We start from the raw sequence: 25,461 nt of genomic DNA, 5'->3' as shown, positions 1-25,461 counted from the left end.
GACACTAACAAAGACCATTAGGCTGTGAATGAGAGGCAGGAGGAAGAATAAGATGAGGTATTTTGGGTCACTCCTCTGGAGGAATGGCCAAGGGTGAAGAAGAGAGTTCAGGCAGGGCTGAGACTACTGTGACGTATCTGTGGCAGCAGAGAGAGCAGGGGAGGGAAGAGGAGAGGAAGACAAGGAGTGAGGTTCATGGATGAGGTGAATGAGGACGTGGAAAACATAGAACCCACTCCAGTGAGTGGAATTCATCTGGAAACACCCATCCCAACATCTACCCCCAATATTTGCAAAGGAATAATTTCCGACGAGTTATGAAAATCCCTTTAACCACATTCTCCGTATCAGGCGGATTCCAGCTATGTGTGTTGATGCATTGTCAGTCTGCGCAAGTCTTAAATGGAGCAGCGCGAGATGTGATGAATAATAAGTGACTCCGGCATTCAGCGAGGGAAGTTCCTTTTAGATTCGGCTTAGTCATCAGGCCAATTTTAGGGAACAGATTTTCGGAGATTTATTCTGTGTGGTAGACGCACGGGAATCAAAGCATCAGGCAGCTAAAGACGCCTCGTCTCTCAATCATGCTCGACTCGTCTGCATGGTCAGGATGAATTGTGTGCAGCGATGGTGAAATCTGAATCCTCTTCAATCACCCTCTGATGGTGAAATACATCTCACTGACTTCTGCATCTGGTGATGGTATAAATAAAACAAAGGCAGTTGAGGATCATGATGACATTCACTTTAAAAGAGAAGACACAGCAGCAGAACAGTCACATGTCTGAGTGCACATCCAGTTTTCAAGGGAATGTGAAGGAAAACTGCGCTAGGTTCCAAGTCAGCTCGGTCCAGCCCTTCATTTGAGGAGACGACAACCTCAAGAACCCTCAACCACAGAACCGGGATCAGCTTCATGTTTGAGCAGCAAGGAGGAGATGACAGCCGGACATCATTGGTAGATCTTGACAATGAAGAAAAAAGGTCTGATGTAAACCTGGGCTGACTGCTGAGTCGGTCGGCGCTACACTGGCTGGTCTCAGAGCAGCTCTCATCGAATCTCATTTATTGTCTCGTTCTTGTTCATGAGTGAGGGAAGGCTGGAAACTGACTGATGGAAAAGTCTGTGGTGAAGACCTGAGCCAGAAACAAAGCTCTCCACTGACCTGTGGGTTATACCTCTGATCTCTTTGTAGTGACCCAGAAAAAGAGTTTCTCTGACTGGACTCTCTTATGGAGAGAGACGCTCAGTCACTCCGGGGGACCTCAGCTCCCCCAAGAGAAGCGTCTTGTCAGGATGTCTTGTTTGGAGGTGTGGGAGGAGGCCCTGGGGCAGACCCAGGACACTCTGCAGAGACCATGTCTCAGACACACCTCCAGTGCTGGGGGAGGTTTCTGGGAAGAGGTCTGGACCCACGGCCGTCAGGAAGATGATGGATGAATACAGCAAAGAACCAGGCAAACTCCCTCCAGAGCTGAATCAGACACAGAGGCATCAAAGGTGTCGGGCTGAGCCGCCTGTTCTTGACTGAGGAATATAGGAAAAGAAGGGGAGTGACATAGATATTGCTGAAATATTGGTGAACTCCATGCCAAGCCTGCTCCACAATGCAGAGCTGTCACGTTGAGAATTTAGCAGTGTATTCACTGCTCTTGACCACATGAGCCCACAAGCTACTATAGACAGACTGTAGTGCTGACTCACCAACTGCAGACAGAGGTGACGTCAAATGACTAAATCTGACCGAAGGAGTCTTTTGCAGTCAAGTCGTCTTTTCCTCTTGGATTTTAAAGCATTTATTTTGGCGCAGATTACAAGCTGTTTGGGGTTCATTAGCGCTACAAAATGGACGAGCCGCTGCGCTGAGAGGTTTCTGGCAGCCAAGCCGTGCACTTGTGAGCATGTTCTGATAATACAGAACGACCCTCATGCGCCCCCGAACAGAGTCTCAGATCAGCAGATTCATGAAGTTCTGAGGGACTCACACGCTGTAAACGGATGTTTGACGTCAGGGCCATTTTTCTGTTCCTGCCCTTGGACCATGTTTTGACTGACCGGTTTCTGATGAAGGACCACACCATCAGCCAAACAAGCTTTTGGACTTAATGATCAAAGATGAAATGCAAATGGTCAGTTGTTGCTCTTGATTACAAAGTCACTGTGACCTTAATAAACAGGACAGAAAGAAACTGCACTTGATTTAGTGTTTACATGAATCAGAGCGAGGTTAAAGAATTCAAGTTTCCCCTGCCAGCAGGGCGGCTTGACATTTAAGATGTACGACTTGAATTTCCTCCTCAGATTCACCTCCATCAAATGAGACTCGGGTTAAAGAGTCACTCAAAATTCACTGAATAAAAGAAGGGTCCATGGTCCTGTTAGAGTTGGTCAGCAGTGACTTGGAGAAGGTTAAACCCGGCCAACAGTCTGAGCGAGTCATGCACACTTTGTACGACAGGACGCAGAAACTAGAGCTAAATGTGGGAGATTCAGTCAGAACCAGGACCAGTTTAGAAGCTCAGATCACAGTGACACACTGCGAGACACTGCTGGGTGACAAACTAAATGGTGACGCTAGGTGGCAGCATCCGAAACAAGAGACCTGAGGGAAGTCTCCAGTGTGTCTTGGGTCTGCCCCATGGCTCCCCCCTTTTACGCCATCGCAACTGTCTCTTGGAGCAGCAGAGGTTCTCCTCTGAGTCTCTCCTGCATGACAGATCTTCTCTCTCAGAGGCTCCAGACACTCTGCATGATCTGGTTGCTAGAGTCACAGCCCACGACCACAGTAGGAACACAGATTGATAAAGCTTTGTCTCGCAGATGAACACACCAATCTCTAGCTCACATTCATGTGTGTCAGCAGGTAATGGTGGCGCACACCAGCCGTAATGCGTCAGTGCTGATAAAAGAGCTGGAGCTATTGCAACAAATGGGAGGCCAGATGAGTCTCCATATATAAACGACAATCAGCGTGGAAGACACACATTAGGGAGAGGAAACATACATCCACAGTCAATTGCCGACACTCCAGCGGCGCCTGTTGAATGGCGAGATATGCTTCATGTGCAGGATAGAGATGTGTATTTTATACTTTAGAGAAATAAGATGCTGAGGCTGCCAGGCGGTGATGAGGGGAATGAAAAGCAGCAGGTTGCCTTTGATGCATGAGCCCTTCAGGAATCACTGCCGAACGCTTCTGAGAGAAATGGCATGGCTGACAAAATGTCACTCCCTTTTTATTTTATCATCTGTGCCCTTCTCCAAGAGGAGACTTGTGTACAAGTGTGCGTTTTATCACAGCCAGCAGCTGCGTGCGAGATAGGACGGAGTGGCGGTCTACTGCCAGCGCCTTCTTGTACAGATCACAAGGGTACCTTGCTTTGGATCTCCCAGGGTTTGGCGATGGCAGACAGATCACAGGCGGTCATCATCATGGCCCTGCAAGAGGAGCACACCTTAGTCACCTGAGCCACTCTCACTCACAGCAGACCAGTGTCGCGGCGCCTACATGACAATCTCTTTCCGAGTCGTCTCCAGCATCATGTATTTGGTCCAGTCGCTCCAGTTCTCGTAGGTCTTTGACTGGTCCACAATCTTCTGGAACATTGTTCTCTTCCTGCGCAGGGAGAAAACGTGTACTATAGCACATGCTCTCTACTGGAGTCCCACAGTTGTGGGATTCATCAATCTGGCTAATTGGCCTCCAGTCATGCAGTTAATGGGACTCACTTGTGCAGTTTTATATTGTGCTTAAATGAACATGGAGGTGACAGCATCTCAGACGTGTGGGATTCAGGCAGAAAACAACAAGGCAGGAGGCGGCGAGCCAGGCAGGTGGTGTGGCGAGTAATCGATCATGATTCAAATCATGGTATAAAATAGGGGAGTGAAAAAAAAAACCTAGACCCTGTTTCTCCTTCTGGGATTGAGAGCAGCAGTTCTCTCTGCTCACATTCATTGTGAGCTCATCATGCCCTATTTATGGCTGGAGAAATTCACAATCAATAAAATTTGAAGCCTAAAGTATGATGGATGAAAGCATATCCATCAGTGCGCTCATCCGTTTATCTCATGATTATAAAAATGACATGAAGTGAAGTTGTATCTCAGATATCTCAGTGCAGCATCAAAGCGTGATGCTATCTACATGTGATAAGAGCATGTTATGTCACGAAGTCACATCATGTAATCGCCAGCTTCAACGCAACTTTTGATCACAAGTGGAAAGCAAGCAATTTAGAATTTCTATTTCTGCATTTTTATGCAGAATAAACCCCCAATACATTTCCTTGTATTGCTCTAATAATCCCTGGGAACCTCCTTCATATTGGTCATTCCCACAATTATTAATACAATCCAAAATGATTTAGCTCTTTTCACATCCCAAAACGTTTGTGTACAACTCTGCTCTCTGTATTTGATCCACCACAAACATGCTTGAGGAGTCGTCGTGTGGCAGCGGATGCTCTGCTGAAGGAGCCCGTCCTCCTCCGTCTCTGGTTCTACCTGACATCTAAAACGAGCCAGGTAGAGACAGGATGACAGTTCTTCACTCAGGAAGAGAGACAGAGCTGACAGCGCTGCGGTGCATTCACGACTCCTCGCAAATCGAGTCCCGTAATAGCTCGATAAGAGACGCTTCATTTACACGTCAAATACGGGAGGACTGCGTGTTTGAAGCAGCGCTAGTGACCCAAGTGGGATTCTGGGTGGAGGAAGAGAGGTGCAGCGGCAGAGTCATCTGGGAGTCATCCAGGAGCATGGCTTAGCCACTCGGTATGGAACACAAAGGGTGCCACGGTGGGTGTGCCAGTCAGTTCAAAAGCAGATTCACGGCTCACAGGTTAGTGTGTCCATCAGCATAATTTAACGCGTGAAATTCTTCAGTCTTTCTGAGTGTTCGCGCGAGCCATACTGACTTGAAGTAGAGCGCGAGGTCTGTCGCGATGATGGCGATGTCCATGAGGTGGATGACGAGGTCGTGCTGCCGGCGGTTGAGGTTTTGGAAAATATTCAGCGCCTGAGAGACACGGCCACATCAATGTACGCCACAGATAGAACCTTTTTTGAGCTCAAACGTACCTCATCTCTCAGAAGAGTCTTGCCAAAGTCCAGATGGTGTCTTTCCAAGATGGAGGAGCCGTGAAGCTTGGCCAGAGGATTACCAGACCTGGAGTCAGACACACAGATGAAGCCGGGATGTTCCGCCACAATACATCACCCACATTAGCCAGGACATGTTTCTGGCCGTGCTCAGTGTCCGCGGCTATTAGCTCATCCATCAGCTGGTTAGAGCAGCCAGAGGTTTATCTGGTCAATATCAGCTCATTACAGTCGGCGGAGTGCGACTGTAGCTTCACCTGAACAGCAAAGGGCAGAGAGTGATGACCGTCATGAGACCAGGACATTCACTATGATGAATTCATCCCAGAGATACAACTTTCATGGACCACTCAAGTCCATGGGCAATCTGAGCGACTCGCCAGACAAAAACTACAAAGACGACAACAAAAACACATTCCCATGGAAAGTCGATCACACAATCTTAACAAACAAACAGGAATAATGGAACTCATCCCACGCCACACACACACACTGACACAAAAACATTCCGCCCCTCAGCAAATCCAAATGACAAATACACGCACCCAATCACACAAAAGAAGAGCGACATGAATCTCACCACAGCACAGAACAGCAAAACAAATACACCAATTGCCAAAAGAAAAAGGAGAATAGCGCAAACGTAATGAAACACACAAAAGAAGAGACATGAATACACATATTAATGGTTCACACACACAAAACAAAACCCCACAAACAGTTGATAAACAACAATTATCACTCCATTGCTCGGCTCAAGACCACAGCTTGTAGCTCAAAGAAAGTACAGTAACCTACAATTGCTGGTGTTGTTGTGTTCCACCCTGAGCTAACAGGACCAGTGATGCAAGCAGACATAATCTAGAGGGTTTTAGTTTCTCACTAACGTGGCAAGGCCAAAAGTAACATTTAACACCTGATTAAATGTGCATCTCCCCGGGCTCCGGGTGACTCACTTCATCTGGTACAGGTTGTTGGTCCCCCTGTGGTCAATGTCGTGACAGAAGCCGGCTGTCACCATCGCCATGCACTCCAGGTCTGTGTAGTACCTCTTCAGGTCACCAGTCTGGGAGCACAAACAGAGTCAACGCACGACGACAGCACTGGACCGTGACGGCTAAAACTCAATTTGAACCGAATCTGGAGAGCGTTGCAGTAGCACCACCAACAAAAATGTGTTGAACTGTTGAGCGCTAATGCTGCTCTGTACAGGACATTAAACCTTCCTGTGACTAAGGTTTCAGAAATGCATCATGATTTATTTGCTCACAAGGGGCAGTGCAAGAGCTGCCTCAGTTTCATGAGCGGTTGTTGAATCAACTGCCCTCTTGTGGTCAGCACATAAAAAACTAGAGCTCCGATTTGGATTTGGATAGTAAACAGAATGATTGACAGGACGCCCACACCTGGAGTTTGAATGGCAAGTGTAGTGAAAATGTGCTTTTAATGGATGTGGAAAAACGTGGAAGACCGTCTTGTGACGTCCTCAAACAATGTTTAATCCTGAATTGATGCGTTCCTGCCCCGGGATCCCGACGTTGTAAGTGGAAGCCCATTAAAGTTAGGAACGGACTTCCTCCTCACTGCGGCAGTTTAGACTTCACAGCACTTTGCTTTCAAACAATTAGTGTTTGTGAGGTCGGCGAGGCCACCGGATGATGCACACAGCGAGTCAGCAATTTTTGGAAGAGGTAAAGGAAATTAATCACAGCCACGACAAGGGTGGTGCTTTAATGCAACCTTGACTTTAGAGGCGCAGATGAATGCATTAGGTGGGTGATGAGTGTCGGACGGTACCATGAGCAGGGTGAACATGGTCTGTCCCACGTTGAAGCCATGTCTCCAGTTGTGGTAAGTGATCTTCCTGTAGCCTTTGCTGAGCGAGAACATGAATCTCACCAGAGCCTGGGACACATAACAAACACACAAAAATTAAATACATGACCCGACGAACAAATATAATGAGACAAATGAGAAAACACAACTTCACTAAGATGAGCCAAAATGTATGAGAGACATACAGTATGCACAAATACAAAAAGGTGGGCAAAAGCACACTGTACACAACAACTTGATTCATGGAAATTTGTAGTTTTAGTTTATAACACTCACATGAAGACAATGCACAAGTAGAGAAAAGCAGATTCATAAATACAAACAAAGAGACTAACACAGACAACTTCAATAAACCAACACACACCTTTACGGTCAAGCACATCTCTCTATTGTCCATAAAACAAGACTTACTTTTACTCACAACACATACACTCTCCGGAGAACACAGGAGCCTTCAAAAGACAAGTTTGGGCCAAAACTTTGACGGTGGAGAACTTTCAGAGAAACTGAAGGGTCTTCTCTTCATCATCATTAAGCAGCTCCTACATCTGAGTGCTCCCCCGCTCCCTGCACCTTCATCACGCTGAAACCCCCGCGGTGACGTCTCTCTCCAGGGAACAGATCGGTTGAGCGATCGTGGACTCTTAATGCTGCGCTTCAGAAACGCTCATCCGGGTGTACGGTTTTTGTTGAAGCGTCGGTTAAAGTGGGCTCATTATTTTGTTCTGAGTTTGACATGCGAGTCGACTGTGGACGCCGTCGTCACGATATCAGAATGCAAAAGAGAGGATTTGGACACTGGTGCTGAGGATTCAGGAGAATTCATGCTGTACCAGTCAAAAGTCGGCACCCACTCACCTCTCTGGGGATGTGGAACTTGTCCACCACTTTGAGCTCATAGTACATCTTGATGCCACATTTCACCAGGTCCAACTCGCTGTGCTCAAAATCGCAGAAGTGAAACTCGAAGATCTCCGACTTCTTGGAGTTTGGTAAAACTTCAGACTGTGGAGGAAACAGGACTCAGATACATGAGCTCACCGTCATTCTCAGCTGTTATTTACCAGGATCTCCTCTAGCTCCTCCTCCTCACACTCATCGGGCTCCTTCCCCCATCTCTCCCTGGTATTCTGAGGAGAAACATACAGTAGATATCTCACCACCATCAATTCACAGCAGAGGTCACCTGCTTCCATTACCTTTACCATCAATCGCCTCACTGACGGATTACCGTGTCCCAAATCTGACAGCTTATTCCACCTTGTAAATGATACTCCGCTCGTCAACCAAACAGGATCTGACTAGTTGCAGCATGAGGATGCGTTCATGGTGAAGGAGTCTTGATGAATGAGTCGTGTCATGGAGTGATTCATTTGGTCTGTGTGTGCATGGTCATCTAACGAAGTCCGTGGCCCTCGTTCACAGTGATCATCTTCTGTCAGGGTTCCCACAGCGAGTCCTCCACCTCAGCCTCCCTTCATCATGCTCTCGCCATCATTCATCCTCAACTACCCCGGTTATCTTCCTCATCTCCAACATTCTTGGTTCAACTCTGTCTCCCCTCTCTACCTGTCCACCTGTGCACCCTAACTTTCTGTCCCAACTGATTCATTTCTGCTCCCTTTTTACAATAGACCCTCCTACTGACACTCGCAGTATCTTCAACTGGAAAGAGCAGAGATCCCGCTGCATCATCTCTCCTCATCTGCAGTGGCAGCACTGCTCAGCCTCCCAGCAGAAGTCATGAAGAGGTGATATTTAGATGTACAAACCAGAATGTTCTGAATTTCGTCCTTGCGACACTTGACGTGGTACAGCACCATGTCCTGGAAGATGTCCTTGCGGTTCTCCAGCTTGTTCATCCGGTCGTAGGTGTCGGTGTTCAGGACTGACCAGCCCAGGAACTGGGTCAGCGACTGGATGGTGGGAAGAGTGGAGAGGGAGCACAGATGTTGAACAGAAAATGATGATCATAATTCAGCATTTCAGTCTTCTATTCACAAGTTCAGTCTACAGGACTTTATGACTGGTGGGTTTTTCCTCTCCCCTGTGGCCAACAGTGACCAAAATAACAGGAGCCCTCTCTGTCTGGACTCTCTTAGAGAGAGATGTTCAGTCAAGAAGACCTCCAAGAGAAGACACCATCTCAGGAGGCCAGCAGGACTAGCAAGTTGTTCATTTGGGAGGACGCCCTGTGACAGATCCAGGACCCACTGGAGGAAGGACATCTCAATTCACATGGGAACACCAGGAGGTTTCTGGAGACGGCAAAGTCTGAGCCTTCTGGGTGGATAATTAAAATGACTTTGACTCAACTTTCCACTTAATTTCATTCTCCATATTTGGGGAACTGCATGCAAAACACATTAAAATTCCAGGTTTTTAGGAAGTAAGTGTCAAATGACAGTTAGTGAAACACAGATGTTAGATTGTGGGTTTGAAGGTGGAGTGAGCAGTGAGGTGGTAACTGCAGCAGAGAGCCTCCAGGTCTGATGATAAATAATGCAGATGCTCTCAATGGCTTGTGTGTATTTTTAAACCAATGACTCAGTGTTGACATGCGCGCACACACACACACACACACACACACACACACACAGTACCTCCATCAGTGTTTCATCCATTTCATCAAAGGGTTTCCCGTCTTTCCTGTTATAGAACGTGGCCACGCCCACTATCTCCTCTTTCTTGTTGACGATTGGCATTGACAGGACGTTTTTAATGGTCCAGCCGGAGTCGTCCAGGGGTTCTTTCTGCAGACGGACAAACACAAGAGCCATGAGAAAACGGTCAGGGGAAGTACGACTAATCATATTTAGCTCTATAAACGCTTCAAAGGTCACTCTGCAGGACAATTGTTATAGATGCAGTGCAGCAAGATTGATGTCAAGGTTCGGGTGAGTGAATCAGGGTGGAATAAAACAGGGATCCTGAGCATGGGAACAATCGCAGCAAAGTGCTTGGTGTCACACCATATTCCTGTTGAATTTTACTTGGTTCAAATATCTTATATCGGCAAACCATGCCTGAGATCATTTCAGGGTCTTATGGGTCTGCCATGGGGCCTCCTCCCACTTTGCCACATCCTCATTTAGGAACACTACGGTTGGCCCACACAACTTTCATGGCCTGGGCTCATACTGTAAGGCTGACATCATCGGTACCTTCCCATTGCCTGCCTAAAGGAGCTGAGCCCACAGACCTGCCTTTGGAGGTCCTCAGCAACATCACTCCAAGGATCAGAAGGACTTGAAATCCCTCAACAACCGTGACATGTGTGTTCTTTGTCATAGAAAGTGAACCAGAAACTGACAACAACAAAACATCACAATTCCTTTGCTTTTATATTCCTACATCTTGAAAAGGTATTTCAAAAAACATTCATCCACGACACGTATCATTCACACAACAACTGTCAAAACGTGAAACAGCATGGTTGTCCACAAGCTTTACTTTCACTTTCCAACATAGCCTTCCTGCTGTGCTCACCTCTCCCACAATAGCAGCAATAGGAGGGTACTGTAAAACAACTGTCACCAGAATACTTTGAATCGTTATGCGTGTCACTTCCTGTCTCAGGACAGTTGAAGTTTCATGTTCTCAGCACCCAAATGGGATGGATGCTACAACTTTGTGATCTGCTCTGTAAAAGCGGACCCCCAAAAGGTGATTGAGGACGTGAGGACGCCCCTCCATGTTGATGTGGTAGGAACGTTGATGTCTGACGGTTGACGGTCATGAGCAAATTTGGACTGAGAATGTTGCCCAGATAAAAGATCCCCACATCACCGAAGACCTGCACTGCAACCAGGGGAGAGCAGAAGCTACATTTTCTGAAGTCATTACGTGTGGGTCCATTTACATATCCAGACTTCATGTTCTCATTTTGGAATGCCAAGCGATAAGGTCAGCAAGAGATAATTCTTATCTGTAAAATTAGCCAAACAGACATCAGTTCCTGAGCTATGGTTTACCGTCCGCTGCCAGCAGGATCGATGTGGGAGCAGCTTCAGTCTCCACCAATCAGAAAACGACTACAATAAAGGCTGCATAATGGAATCTGCACGGCTCTCTGGAAACCAATTTGAAATAAAGAGAGCATGTGATGAAGAGACATTCACTCAGGACAATAGCAGAGCCTGGTGGATCTCATATTCTCATTATATAACCACTGTACGACAATATCTGCACACATTCTCTTCACCTCTGAGTGACTCATGCGTGATTAAATCCCTGTCACATGATGCTGTAATAAAAGCATAACGATGTCTCTTATACAACGTACAAGGAAAAGCATTTCCGCAGTGTTAGCAAGGGCAAGCTAACAGTGAGGATCACATGGCAAACAGGCTCAGTCTGGGGTGAGACATTCATGTTATTCAACAGAGAACTGCAGCGAATAATGGCTCGACGACCAGACTGTTTTACATAAACACTGCGTACGTGTGAGATTCAAGCGGAGGGAAGAGAACAGGACCAGAAAGCAGCACTGGAAAGTGAAGGTGGACCTGTGATGACTTTGTTGATTCATATTATTTGTTTCCGAACATTTGTTTCCATTTCCTCAAACATTTCAAAATAAATAATAATAAAATAAAATTGCAGTTACTTAAAAATGTATACAGTTGAATGAATAGCTCCTATGAAATTTTGTAATCTACTACCTGTTGTTTTTTATTGCAGTCAAGTTATTTATTGTATTCCATCTTTATCTGAACCTCTTCTGAAACTCTTTTCTTTTTTGGTGTACACATGATTTTATCCATTTGGCATTTTTATTCAGGAATTTATTTATCAATTTTACTTTTTTTGTCCTTGAAGAAAGTAAGTAATTTCAACGTGGGGGCAGCAGTTGAAGTAAGAGGTTCTGAAATAATCTCTCCATGCTTGCCTGGCTCTGCCCTCGGTCCTCCTTCCAGCTTTCTCACTATGGAGACACCCTGACTAGAGTTTCTAGCCTGACTCTCTACTGAATGACTGAGCTTCTCTCTCTAATAGATAGTCTTGTTCATAGGTCACTGCAAAAGCTGTGAGCACATGTGAGTCAGTCACAAGCATTGTCTGTCTCAGCCCTTTTTGCATGACAGTATCAACAATAGATGAATAAGTGACTCTATCACAGGGCACTGTGAAGATGCGGCTGAAGCCATCTCACCTGGAAGGCGAAGAACTCGTCCTGGGCAGCATTCATGATGTTGCAGATCTGGAGATCAAACAGAAACATTTGAAAAGAACAACAAGGAACAATGAACAGCAACATGTCGCTTACTCAGCAGCAAAAACCTCCATGCTCAGGTGTAATTTCCGGACATGGCCGACCCAACACTAAATCCTTTTAAAACCCCGGGTGCCATATCACAAACCATTAGTGTCAATCCGCCCTGACATTTCTCTCGCAATTTATGACGGCAGTTGAGAGCAGAAATGAAGTTTTCACCTTCTGAAAGGAGGCGGGCGAGGAGGAAAAATGGCAGTAGGAGAGATGATGTGGGGCTGAAAAATGACGAGCGATGAAAGGCCGGGACAAGAGGAGGACAGGAGGGATGGATGGATACATGGACGAGGCAGGTTTTTTCTTTTGGGCTCTGTGATTAATTATAAAGACTCTAGAGGAGTACAATTATACATCACTGCAGCGAGTGGTTGAGTGCATCTCATTTCCACAGCGACGTGCTCTCTGACAACTGTGTAATAAGGTCTAATGGTGTTCTGCTCATCTGATCGCACACAGAGAGTTTTTCACTTAACACTTCTTAAACTGAACTCTGGACGCCGGAACAGAGTGAAGAAATAGAGAGTGGTTCAGAATGAAAATATTTTCAGCTTGAATTTAAGAGACATGAGAGTTGCCAGTACCTAGCTTTGGGAGCCACATGATCACATTAGTTTTGATACTGAAACTGGTAGAAACGACTGTCATTAAAAATCATACTTCACATGACATCATTATTTGTGGATTTTTTTTTTTCAGTATCCAAAAACGAATGGCACTTTTGAACTTTGGACCCTCAATTTAGGAAAGTTATCTACACCTGTATCCACATTATAAAATACATCCCTTTAAAAAACAAGTCTGAATTTGCTTTAAAGAAAATGTTGCATGACAGTCCAAAAATGCAAAATTTAAACGACCACCACCCAGCCTCTGCATTAAAAATAAATAAATATCCTGATATGAAAAAAAAAAAAAGTAAATTCGCCACTTAACATTTTTTTTCCCACTAGAGTAATAGTCATTATGGCTTCACAAGCCTCACAAGGCTCCACCCCCGGGGCCTGGTACAGCGGTGGACAATGAATGAATTAAATGAAGTGGAGTAAAACTTCTTCTCGTATGGATGAGCTCTGGCTGATTTGAGATGAAGACCCTTGTCCTGATGAAGCTTGTCACACTAGTTCGGCTGCAGACGTCAGACACTGACCAGTCCTGTCTCCGCCACATACGTCGGCAGTCCGCTGATCAGAGCCCAGTGATCCGCCGGAGGGTTTCTGTGGAATCACACAACACGTCACAAGTGGACCCGTCATTTTTTTTTGAAGCGCTGAGAACAAGATAATAACGCGGCTGTTATCCTGCCAAGTGTTTAAATGACTCTGACAATGTTTATCATCACCAAACCCAATCATTCCTTCACTCTCCTCTTCCTCCAGCAAAATGTTTGGACAGTGGTAATTAATGTTTACTAGACGAGCAGACAACAGGAGATTGTCATCAAAGTGAAGTCATCTTCAACGGCGGACTGGAATTAATCACCAGAGACACACTGCTCTGGTTTAGAGGAAAAGATGATAACACAACGTTGTTAAACAGTTCAACGAGACTCACGGAATGACTTTGATGTCCTCTTTGCCGTGCAGGATGTAGTCAATGATCTTGTAGAAGATGATTTCCTGGAGATACACACGACATATATCCACCAATGAATGATCAAACATCACTTTATTAAATCTGAGTCTCTACTTTGAAAACAAAGGAACAGACATCTTGGTCAGATGTCCAACAATTTTAACAAAATAAGTTTCCATGCGCTTCTTGATCCTCAAGTCACACGTTCAGTGTTTGTCCTCCTCTACTCCGGTGGTCCAACTCCTCTCCACAAACCCTCCTAACTTTTGCTCCAAACCTCTATACATGTCCCTCATTTCTGATCCTGTGATGTCTCCCAATTACAACTTCAGTATCTTCATCTCTGACTCTCCTGACCCCCGAGTCTGTTAACATCATGACAGTGACCTCTACTGTCCTTTAAAGACATTGAAGACATCTTCACCCTGCCTGCACTTCATTACCCCAGAAGATGCTCTTCAAATCCACCACTCCCTTTCCCTCTCTCACACATGGACACACCCTTTATCATTTCACTAATAAAGCCACCTTTTGCTAAAAATCCCATCACCTTCTTAGTTATAAAACGTTCCAAACTCAGGAGCTGTATAAAAAGTTGTCACCCCTAACTGGGCTTCCTGTCAAGAAAGTTTTTTGAAATTCCAACTCCAACTCACTCTGCCGTCAGGCGTTTTGGGCCCGTCGTACGGTGGCACTTCTCCCATTTGAACAGGCCAAAGGTCGAAGAATTCCTGGAAAACATGTTCATTAAATGTCTTTAGAAGAGCAGAAACACTTCAAGTCCACCTTCCAACTCTGAAAACGTGATGATAAATTCACCACAAGTCATATTTCCAGTAATCACATCATCCCACAGAAACAATTTGTCAAGTGAGAATGTTAATCTTGGCACAACACTGCGATCTTTAGGGATCATTTGACATTTTTCACTTCCTCTGTGCGCTCCATCCATCTTTCCTAAAAATGCAAAGGAACCCCTCAGGATGGAAGAATATTTGTGCCGCGCCACAAGTTAGTTTCTGTATTAAATATAACTCTGGGGGGATTCAATCCAACGCTGGAGCATTGTTACCCGGCAACCATCTGCGCGTGGCAGACAACATGTGTTTGCGTCGTGATAGCAGGTGTTGGCCGCCGCCCAGCAGCTGCGTGTAATTACGCCACAGACGAGGCCAACGAGATGTATTAATGACAGAAAGTGCGGTTATGCGGGATAAATGGAGACGATGCCGCAGAGATCAGAGGTCCAACTCATTGACTCGGAAGATGAAAGTGAAATGCATTGACATCAAACAGAGGGAAATGTGTGCAAATGACGTGACACCCAGAGGAGTTTCTGAAAATAACTTTTCTCTCAGGAGCGAGGAGTAAACAGAAAAAAAGAAAAATAAGAAGTATTTATGCAGATGTTGGATTACTGGACCATTTGAGGAACTGAACTATTATTCTAATAAAGTAACCATGACATTATGACCAAACTTAACATCCATATACTTAATATAGGACCAGATACTCACCTGGTGGCTTGGCAAAGACGAGTGCTGTTTGTTGGTTTCTCAACTTTTCTATTCATAGTTATTACTTATGTCAAGAACAACAACCATGAAAACTTGATGTTTGTGTATACCGACATCTGCGGGTAAACTGCTGTAACCCTGTGACTGCAAAACATCAATAAATCATAGCTTAAAAAAAGGAATATTATTGTGACATCATAACTGAGGAGATTGGTCGAATGGTCACCTCAATGAATGGTCACTGTCATCTTTTCCCAGATGACCTTTCATCTGTTGACAGGAGTCAGTATAGAAGTTGTGAGGTCAAAACAATTTCAATCGTAGGGTATTAGGGATGCGACCTGTAGAGTTCAAGGTGCCTGGAAGCGCCACAGAGCTTAAGTGCCGAACTGCCTCTTCCCGGTGTGTGGACAGAAAAATGCCTCAAAAAAGAGTTTTGGTGCGTGATACATGTAGTTATTTGGCTATGTCAGCATCAATTGGAAAGGGAATTTCTGGAATGCAAGAGCTCTGTATTGATGGTCAAACAAATATAGCTTAAAAGACTAATAGCCACAGTGCAAACATTGCACTCCATGTCTGCCTCACCACCTCTCGAGGCCAGTGTTTGGAGGTTTACACCGTTTGCAACTCTACAATCAGTGAATCTGTCTGTCAGTCTGTTAGAAGTCTGATCTGACCTTCGTCTTTGTCATGTCCAGTAGCCCCACAGAGTAGCGGTCACAGTTGAGGAAAGCCCTGACAGTGTACAAGGCCTTGTGGAACTGTCTCTCGATGTCTGTCAGCTCCTCGAAAACCTTGCTTGCCGACCACAGGAGCACCTACGACAACAAACGTATATAGGTCAACACAAATGCATTTCCTGTAACAAGCGGTCTTCCAGTGCTGCACCACCTGGCCTCTCCGGGTCTCACAGTTGTGCAGATAACTCAGATGGAAGACTCTCAGGACCAGGTTGGCAAAGTTCAGGTACTTATTCAGGGTCTGGTGGAGCAGAATACAAGCTGGTGACAAATACAATGAGGATGCCGCACAATGGCCCAGGTGTGGAGGAACAATGGGGTCAGAGGGAACAATACACAATAGACAATGAGTCATGACATTTACAAAAGTCCTACAGGAATTTTTTTAAAATTATGCATTCATGTTTAGGTCATCAGAGTTCAATAAATCCATCATAAACTGAATGATCCGCGTCAGGTGGAAAACCAGTTTTTGTTAACTGAATTTAAAAGGGCCACATCAACTGGCTCCAGAAGTGGAGCAGTGGTTCTGTTCTGAGTCTCTCCTGGATGACTGACCTTCTCTAAGTCTAGAAACTCTGAAACTCCACTAAGATTTGTCACCACAACAGACCTCACATCTCACATAAAGTTACCTCCTCATCCTTTGCTGTGAAGCGAGGCTCATCCAGTTTGTTGACTGCCATCATAACTGCCACCATATCTTTACCGTTCATGATCGGCACGGCCAGGATGCTCTTGGTCTTGTAGTCAGTCAGCTCGTCCACAAAGTCGCTGTAATGAGGACTCTAAAGAGAGACAGAACACAAGTGAATTCAGGTCTTCTTCATCCACCACAGCTCTCAAAACATCCTGACTGTGATGAACAAATGAGCTGCCAGCAAAGGTTTTCCATTATCCACAAACTCGGGGGTCTACCTCTGCCCCGCACCGCTGCTCCTCCTGTACAGCAGGGGTCATCAATTGTGTTCCTCGGGGGGTGAAATAGAAGAAGAGTGGCTCATTAGTTGTCAGGTTGGAACAGAGTGTGGAACAGAGAGTGCCTCGTCGGGGAGCTCAGCTGGAGGAAATGGTCTGGTTTGGATAAAAAGCCTGAAGAATTCAGTACGAGGTCTTACATCTCTGTTGTGGGAAATAAAAGGAAATGAATCACAGCCGAGACCGAACTTCCACCATCAGCCTATCACCAGGCAGACATCTCTTGATTCATTCACGGAGACTGTCTTTTCCTGCTTTATTCAAATTCAATGTTTTCTTTTTTCAGAACAGTTGGAGTGACTCACTTTTTCACGACAGCTAACATTCTGTATTTTCCAACCTCCTTTTCGTGAAGGTGAGGGTTTTACTTCTTGAAGCTCTTTCATTGTTATTACAGACCAATTACGCAGTCAATTACTATTTTCGACGTTTGTCTTACATAGTCAACGACCTTCAACCTCCGACTGCGTTTGATGCGGAATCCAACTTTTTGTTGTCTGCTTTCATTCTTAATGCTCACATTGACTCAACCCCTTTATGCGATGTTTATCTTTTATATAGACGCAAATACATTTCAACATTTTTCTGTGTTAACCTGAAATGTTAAGTCGCCGGTTATTCTTCTCTACATTCAGGTTTTAGTTGTCTGTTTTTCCATGTTCATCTTCAGTCAGTGGCTCATATTTCTCTCTTCACAGAGTCAATAGCATTTTTCTTAGCGATCATGAGATTGATACTGTACTAAGAGCCCCTAATATTTTGTAAATGGTCCATTAGTTTTTACGATATGAGGCGTTAACAAAGAGTCAAAAGCTTTATATAGAGTTCATTACATTTTTGTAGCCATCGTAATATTTTTGGTATTTTTGTGTTCTCCATTCATGAAGTCTTGGGAAGTGAAAAACACTATTTCCATTCACTCGGAATTTGAAATATACAAGAAAACATGGATTCGGAAGACATGGTAAGGTGATACAATTGTTTGCCGCTAATTCTTCAACATATTGAATCAAAATAAAAAAATTCAGTCCCGCAGCAACAAAACAACAGACCTGTACTGAAGAAGAACATAAACAGAAACAACAGACCTCTACTGTAGAAGAACAGAAATAGAAGCTTGAGGATTGCTCTGGAGAGATACGTGGAAAAAATACAACACTCAGCTGAGATCAGAATTCAAGATATGTTGGTGTAATGTGAAACAACAAAATGAGCTGCCAGAGCATAAAGTGGAAAGACTCCAACGTACTAAACCCTTGATGGAGAAATTGAATCCAAGGCTGCCTGATGACGTTAGCGGGAGTGTAGTTTGGGCTTTAGAGTCTCCAGTGTCCGGATCAAACCTCGACCTTCCAAACACACCAGGATGAGGCTGCCTTGGTCCCATCTGAATTAGTACGTACAGAATTACTCGTATTGAAATGAAAAAGATCAATTGGAGAGCTCAGATTAAACACATCACAAGAGGACACCAAAGCAGCAGCGACGACAGCTCCACAAAATTATGAGGGAAATCAGATCTTACTTTGGGTGTCTCACAAATATTTTTTAACACACGTATGAAATAACTGGCAAAAGTCTCACCTTCACAGTATCTTTCTATAACCCGGCTACTGTACCTCTGAGTTAACAGTGACGTCTTTGAAAGGTGCGTCCACAAGCTGTATGTAGCCCTGGGCCACATAACACCAGGCAGCAATATTCTTTCACTGTCACTCGATCTGCAGATCTCTATCTCCTTATCATCCTCATTCACTCCCTGGTCACAGTCCATACTGAACACTGCAACTTCCTCCTGGTTGGTCAGCCACTGAAATCCATCCACACATTCCAGAACTCCCTGCATCAGGAAGCGAAGCTGGCCCATTAAAACCCCAGTCTTCTGACGCCTCCGTCGCTGGATCAACTGCAAACAATCAACCCCTCAACCTCAACAGAACTGGCCTCATCCAGAACCTCAAAACCATCCCTGAACCCCTGGGTGAGTTTGGAGGAAGGAATAAAATCCAACCGATGAAGAGGGAGCAAACGTCGGCACCTGTCTGTTGAAAAATCCGCTTGTATTTGACACAAAACATGACGCCTTCTATTTGCAAAGGATCCTGAACGGAGCTCTGTCAGCTGCGTCTCACTCTGTGGGAACGCTCGACTACTCTAATCAGGAAATACTGTGACTCCAACTCTATATATAGCAGCTTGTCATCATGTGTTGGTTTTCTAATAACATAATCAAATTAAAAATGTTATGCCTCTGTAAATTTGAGCCTTTACGACGTCGCTCATTAGTCATAAAGATTCAATTAGTCTATTTTTCATAGTCATATTTTATGCGGAGTCCGTCACTTGTTTCAGCATTCATTTTTTTAAAGAGGTGTGGATAAAGTTTGCTTTCATAATGTGTCCATTCATTGTTTCTCACTTGCACGTTTCTCATGGTGATCATTGAGCATCCTCTCCTTGCTTCCAAACACTGACTTTTGAAGTGTATCTTGATGTATGTGTGATGTGTGGGTTTTTGTAAGGCAAGTCTCCTAGTCAAAAATAAACAAAGTCATTCGATCATTTACTGCCTTTTACATTCAACTTTTATGTACCATCAATAACACACTGCTGTTTGATTCTTACCAGGAACCAATAAATAAATGTCCATAAATAAAAACTGATAATAAAATAAGTCCATCTTTTTTATGATGATGTTCCATGAGTAGTTTCCCGGCTGACAGCGTGCAGTGAGCGCTCGTTGTTTTGTTATGGAGCTCCTAACAAGGGGCGGAGACTGAAGGATGTTTGGATGGGCGGAGTCTGAGAAGTAAAGGTGGGGAATGTTTGTGTGTGTGAGCGGAGTTGTTCAGCGGCTCATTTATCCAGCCAGTTAAAACAGTAGCTGCTGATATGTAGAGAGTCAGAAACAGCCTGGAGAGAGATGGATCTGGAGGTCAGCCATGTTTGTTTACGTTCGCCCCGCATCGCATTCGGGTGACGCTGCACTACCCAGTTCCGCTTTTTAGTGCTGTCTATTCTACATTTCAATGATGGAAATTTGGCCATTTACGAATGGATTCGGAATCGGTCAAGTCCGAATTGCGACCCTTGGTGGCAATATTTGTGAGCAAATGTGAGCGTCTGGAGGGGGGAAATATGTTGTTGCATATGCTGCGTAGAGGAAGTGAAAGGAGACGAGTGATTGGTGGAATTTGCAGGAAAGGAAAAGAAAGGAAATGCAGTGATTGGACAACATTGCAGCGCTGCGCAGGTCTCGCGAGGACTGGAACGGTGCTCAAATCCAACCATTTTATAGGAGCGAGTGGCATCTAGTGGGCTCTGTTGCCTGAAGCCTCATCAGCCCATCACACAAGAACCCTGCCCCACGCCATCATGCTAGCCTACACACGGAACTAATAGGCATTCTTCTCCCATCCATTTTTCTATTTAGAAGGCAGGGCATGCTGGAGCCAATCCCAGCTGCTGTTGAGCGTGACGCTCCGGTCAGGTTGACTGCCCATGTGACCACACAGACACTCATATTCACCCCGGGAGGCAATTTACAGTTTCAAATTAACATGGAAGCTTTGGACTGTGAAAGGAGTTTACGTTCTTGTGCTGAGTGTGTAAAAAAGCCTCCACAGGGCCCGTATGACCTCTGGGACTAATCTGGGCTCGCTCTAATTCGGAGCAGATTAACCAGCTTCATCTGCGCCTCCCCCCACCGACGCTCGCTCCTTCCATGCACGGGCGCACACCTCAATCATGATGTCTGTAAACCATTTGATTACCAAGTTCACTTTGAAGGTGGGAAGGATAGAAGAGAGGAGCGGGCATGTTGTCAGCAGCAGCACGTAATCCCGCTGAAATATAATCTCCACAGTCCACTGCCAAAGTTGGATTGGTGTGTGATGGAAATAGAAGGGGCAGAGACAGTGATTCCCAGTCCTCTCTGAAAGGCCATCATCGGAGCATTAGCATCATAAAGCCCACCAATTATAAGGAAACATTAGCTGCTCCTTCGCTGAGACTGGAGGGGCTAAAGCTTGACGGATTTTATTTTGTTCCACTTGCCACATTGCCATCATGCAGCTAGTCGTGACTGGTGACTCAGAGGATTTGCAAGAATAATGATGGCGACTGACACTCCACACAATCATGACAACAAACGGTCAATCATGCCTCTGCCTTTCATTGGAAACTAAAACGTACCCGAAGATTGTTACTTGTAATCTATTGGCGCAGGAGTGGGCGGTCATGGTTGTGTAAATGTCACCGTAACAGAGGCAGAGCTGCGATGGTGCACTTATTGTTTTCATCTGTAGGAGTGGAGTGGACGAAATTGGACCTGTGCGAGGAAACAGAGTGTCCCAGCGTTTGAAATGCCAAAGGTATTGGCTGTAATGAGATTGTGCAGGCTTTAGTGGAAGGAATTAGGAGGACACAGTGATATGGTGTCGCTCTCTGGTGGTTAACAAGAGTCTCTGCAGGCTACTTCAATTGCAAACGCTTGAGTACCTTGCGTGGGGAATACAATTGGTTTAAGTCGCTTGAATTGGAATTTGAAAATGGACAAGCATCACACAGACTGTGACTCCTTTTAGTTTACCTGCAGAACGAGCTCTGAATTAGAACCCTGTGGATGATCCCAGTCCTGTGTTTACATGCATCTGTCCTCTGACTCTGATCCATGATCCATGCTGTACCATACACATGTCAATACGCACCTCAAGCATTCAAATGAACATGTGCTTGACACAGGTTAAAAACAGCCCCAGCTATTTTGGATGCCTCGTGTCAGACCTCTACAGTCCAACCGTATTCTCACCCGCTTCTGCCTTCCTCACACCCACCACAGCCCCTTCTTTTGCTCCCGACAGTTGCTGTCAGTACTGCTATTTCTGGGATTTTTTTGTCCAATGTACCCCATCTCTCCTCTCCATGTGTCCAAATCATGTCTGGACCCAGAACTATAGGGAATCCCGTCGTGGTTTCTTGTCAAAGTGGCACCGCCTTGACAATACTTTCCCATCAAATCACTGCCAGTGACAAAACCCTGGACATTCTCCTCAAACTTCACTCCATGTGTATCATGTCTTTCCTGGTCATTCCCAATGAAATCTTGTGCACCGTCAACTCTGACACTTCTAACTCTGCTTCCTGTCACTGTGTCAGAGCTGCTCTCTCTCTAACCATAGATCACAGGAGGCCCCGCTGCCATCCCCTACACTCTAGCTGTCACAGATCCCTCCTGAAAGTCGTCCCCACCCATTCCAGTCCGGCCACCCTCTCCTCTTCACCCCCTTCATCGTTGCTCATCCAAACTATAGGAATCACTGCCCAATACTCATTTGACTAAGATAACTTCAGATTTGTCTCAACGACATGCCTACAAACCAGAGCTACACTTCTTATGAATCATCACCACTACAACTACATCAATGTTGTCTCCACCTGTTCCACCCAACATCTCTGTGACAACTAAATTGCCATACAACGGCAGTGGTTGCCTTTTTCCTAACATTCACACAACGTTCAACACACTCTTAAACCTCTCCTTAAAAAGAAACATCGACCTGTTTCACCCATTCACATGTGCACCCAAGGCCTATTCCACACAGGATCCGCCTCCTGACCTCCTTTTTATTGTGTCTATGGTCGGAAATGAGTCCAACAAATGCAAGCCATTAACTTACTTTCCTGTTTAAAATATGGAGGAGCAGACGCACTTCTCTTGTGAAAGACTGGGCTCTTTTTAGACACTACTCAAGTTGAATGCAGAATGAAATGCCTCAGAGGATCTAAGCTAGCAACCTCACAAACGTCTGCACTCATGCCTATTCTGTCCAAATACTTTAAGAAAATCTGTCACCCAAAGCACTGATGCGCACCCTCTTCCATTCACAATAGGACCATCACAGGAGCTGAAGTGTCGGGGGCTGACAAACATTTGTGAGTCCTGCTGTTAACTAGTTGCAAACCATCCACGATACTAACTCCATTGTTTCTATTGGGATACAGCCTAAGGTCCTGGGCTGACCAGTCGACTTCTCTATCTCAACAGGAGCCACTGATGTTCTCAAACAAGCTTCCTACTGTTCCCCCAGATTTATCAAAATACCAGGATTATATTTTCCAGGGAATTACCTCTGACACATCAGGGATGTTGACCATCTTCTTGGTGGAAGCCACGTGGCCCACAACGCCCATGTCCAGCGGGTAAACGATCTCACTATCTGGTGGCACCAGGCAGTCTTCATACACAGCATCTTTGTGGACGTTAAACAACCTGATGGAGCAAAACGGATTAAAAACTCACGTTAGCAAAGCAGCACCAGACCTTCTCTGGTCACCTGGTGGCCAGCTCCGCCACGCCGTTCCTCTGTCGGTACATGAAGAGGCTCATGCGGTCGGCTCTCATCATGAAGCTCAGGTGTCTCATCAGGTTGAAGACAGACTTCTCCATCTGCAGGTTGTCCTGGATGTCTCGGACCAGGTCGAAGAGGATCTCGCTCTCGTCCACCGCAGTCAGATCATGGAATCTACTGGTGTCAACTGCCGTCTTGCGGTTGCTGTCCAGCAGGTCGGACACCACTTTGGGTCGGAAGTTGATGTCATAGTATTGCTTGGCAAACTGCGGGTTTGTGTCCAGGAACTGCTCGGCCGCCGCTGCGTCCACCATGACTGAACCTGGAGAAGTCTGGCAGAGGAGTAGTGGAAAAGTGAAATTGGCCTGTTAGTGAAGTATAATGGACCAATTTTACTGACACTGTCAAACAAAAAATGTATCTCAGCAATATTCATATATATATATATATATATATATATATATATATATATATATATATATATATATATATATATATATATATATATATATATGAGCATCATTTATCTAGGCTAAAGTTGAACTCTTTATTTTAAAGACAAGGAAACGCTGACACCTGCTGGCACACTCTGGGAACTGCCTTCATTCTTAATATTACAACGTAAATAATGACATTTTTTCTTATCTCAGCAAGAAGTGAGGAGATCGCTGGTTGACTTATTTAATTCCCAGAAATAGAAACCAGAAGTGACAAAAAAGAAGCAAATCGATGCAATGAATACAAATAAAATCCAACTATAAAGCAGTGAACGGATGCAATAATGAAATCAATGTTGAGACACATAAAAGCAGTGCATACGAGACAATGGAGGACAACACATCAGACCAGAAGGTGCTGAGGAGAGTGACAGAAAACAAAACTAGTATAAATTTTTGTAACCAAGTCCCACTCCTCTGCTGTTTAAAGGACCACAATGTAACACAAATGATGCTGGTGGTGTGTTGAGTTTTGAGATGAGCGCCACAACAACACAACCTCCTAGTTTGCTGGAAGAGGGAGCGTCGACTCCACAAAAGATAGGAAAAGGTTACAGGTCATGTAAGGACCAAACAATTGACAGGAAAATCTTTAAACCTCACACACAAACACACATATTTAGAAAGACTCCAACCCTCCTACCTCTCTTGTATTCTCTCCGGTAAGGTGTGTAATCCCTCCTCTGCTAACCCAGTGTGTCACAAGAGAATGTCAGATTACCAAGATGGTTTTAAATGTGTGGACATAAGCCTGCATCCAATTACAATCGGGGATTATGATACCAGCTAAAGGTGAATGATAAAATACGCCCCTCTGTTTGTGCTCAGTGACATCAATTACACACGAACCATTTGGGCTGGAAGCTACAGTGTTATGTACTATAACAAAGATGCCACACAATGAGGTTTTTCATGTATTGGTTTTATCCGCCACGAATTTCAGAAGGAGATTTAAAAAAAGAAGAAGACGTTTGACGTTGAACTGAAAACCATTCATTGCAAAGTATTTTAGAACATTACTTGTTGAGGTAAACTGAACGACACGTTCTTTATATGTGAATTTGGAGTCCGTGGAAGTGGCAGTTTATTGATTTATTTTATTTTACAAATTCATATTGAACTAAATGGCGAGCACCAGACACATATATGAGCTACCGTATGACCTCCTCGCATTTCCAAACATGACACATATTGAATAAAACACTTACCTGACCAGCTGGTGTTTGGAGCTAAGCTAGCCTAATGGGTTGGCTAGCATCACCTGTGAATGTCAGGCTCCGCGCTAAACATTGACTTTCAAGTAAGTTCCAGATAAAGTCAATTTCTTTCTCACCCTCACACATTGTTATTGATGAAGTTTTAGGAAAGTACAGACGTTCGCAGGCTTCCTCTGACCAACCAATCAGAGGACGGAAACTGATGACGCATGCTCGCACACAGCGACATCTGGGGGCCAAACCAAGCACTTGTGCTGCTTGAGTGTTTTTATTTTACAGTCCAGTCTGCTGTATGTAGAGGTGGGTCAATGTTGCTCATCATTTCCAAGAGCTGGACTCCACTGTGTTTCAAACAAACGAAGGTACTAAATA

At 44.9% G+C, this 25,461-nt stretch overlaps 1 protein-coding gene across 2 annotated transcripts in view; it reads right to left on the bottom strand.

The window, feature by feature from the left end:
• The window catches only part of pde6a (phosphodiesterase 6A, cGMP-specific, rod, alpha), a 28,998-nt gene extending 3,751 nt beyond the window's left edge, over window positions 1-25,247 (bottom strand). Inside the window, exons 1-20 of one of the 2 annotated variants that reach the window (XM_053879284.1) lie at window positions 25,081-25,247; window positions 23,361-23,707; window positions 23,155-23,296; window positions 16,683-16,835; window positions 16,199-16,288; window positions 15,985-16,125; window positions 14,444-14,518; window positions 13,767-13,831; window positions 13,363-13,429; window positions 12,096-12,143; window positions 9,544-9,693; window positions 8,713-8,856; window positions 8,005-8,070; window positions 7,799-7,945; window positions 6,902-7,009; window positions 6,061-6,170; window positions 5,084-5,171; window positions 4,921-5,021; window positions 3,510-3,617; window positions 3,376-3,439 (exon numbers count right to left, since the gene is read on the bottom strand). In XM_053879284.1, the coding sequence (XP_053735259.1) occupies window positions 3,376-3,439; window positions 3,510-3,617; window positions 4,921-5,021; window positions 5,084-5,171; window positions 6,061-6,170; window positions 6,902-7,009; window positions 7,799-7,945; window positions 8,005-8,070; window positions 8,713-8,856; window positions 9,544-9,693; window positions 12,096-12,143; window positions 13,363-13,429; window positions 13,767-13,831; window positions 14,444-14,518; window positions 15,985-16,125; window positions 16,199-16,288; window positions 16,683-16,835; window positions 23,155-23,296; window positions 23,361-23,689 (2,196 nt within the window). In that variant the 5' untranslated portion in view covers window positions 23,690-23,707; window positions 25,081-25,247. Of the gene's footprint in view, window positions 1-3,375; window positions 3,440-3,509; window positions 3,618-4,920; window positions 5,022-5,083; window positions 5,172-6,060; window positions 6,171-6,901; window positions 7,010-7,798; window positions 7,946-8,004; window positions 8,071-8,712; window positions 8,857-9,543; window positions 9,694-12,095; window positions 12,144-13,362; window positions 13,430-13,766; window positions 13,832-14,443; window positions 14,519-15,984; window positions 16,126-16,198; window positions 16,289-16,682; window positions 16,836-23,154; window positions 23,297-23,360; window positions 23,708-24,515; window positions 24,597-25,080 lie in introns of those variants that run through there. The other variant, XM_053879283.1, reaches the window with a different exon arrangement.
• Window positions 25,248-25,461: the final 214 nt, after the last annotated feature.

The sequence above is a fragment of the Synchiropus splendidus genome, chromosome 11 (genome assembly GCF_027744825.2).
Source record: "Synchiropus splendidus isolate RoL2022-P1 chromosome 11, RoL_Sspl_1.0, whole genome shotgun sequence".
In the NCBI taxonomy this organism is placed as follows: domain Eukaryota; kingdom Metazoa; phylum Chordata; class Actinopteri; order Syngnathiformes; family Callionymidae; genus Synchiropus; species Synchiropus splendidus.
The sequence above is the reverse complement of the archived record's forward strand: the minus strand, read 5'-3'. Positions and strand labels throughout refer to the sequence as shown.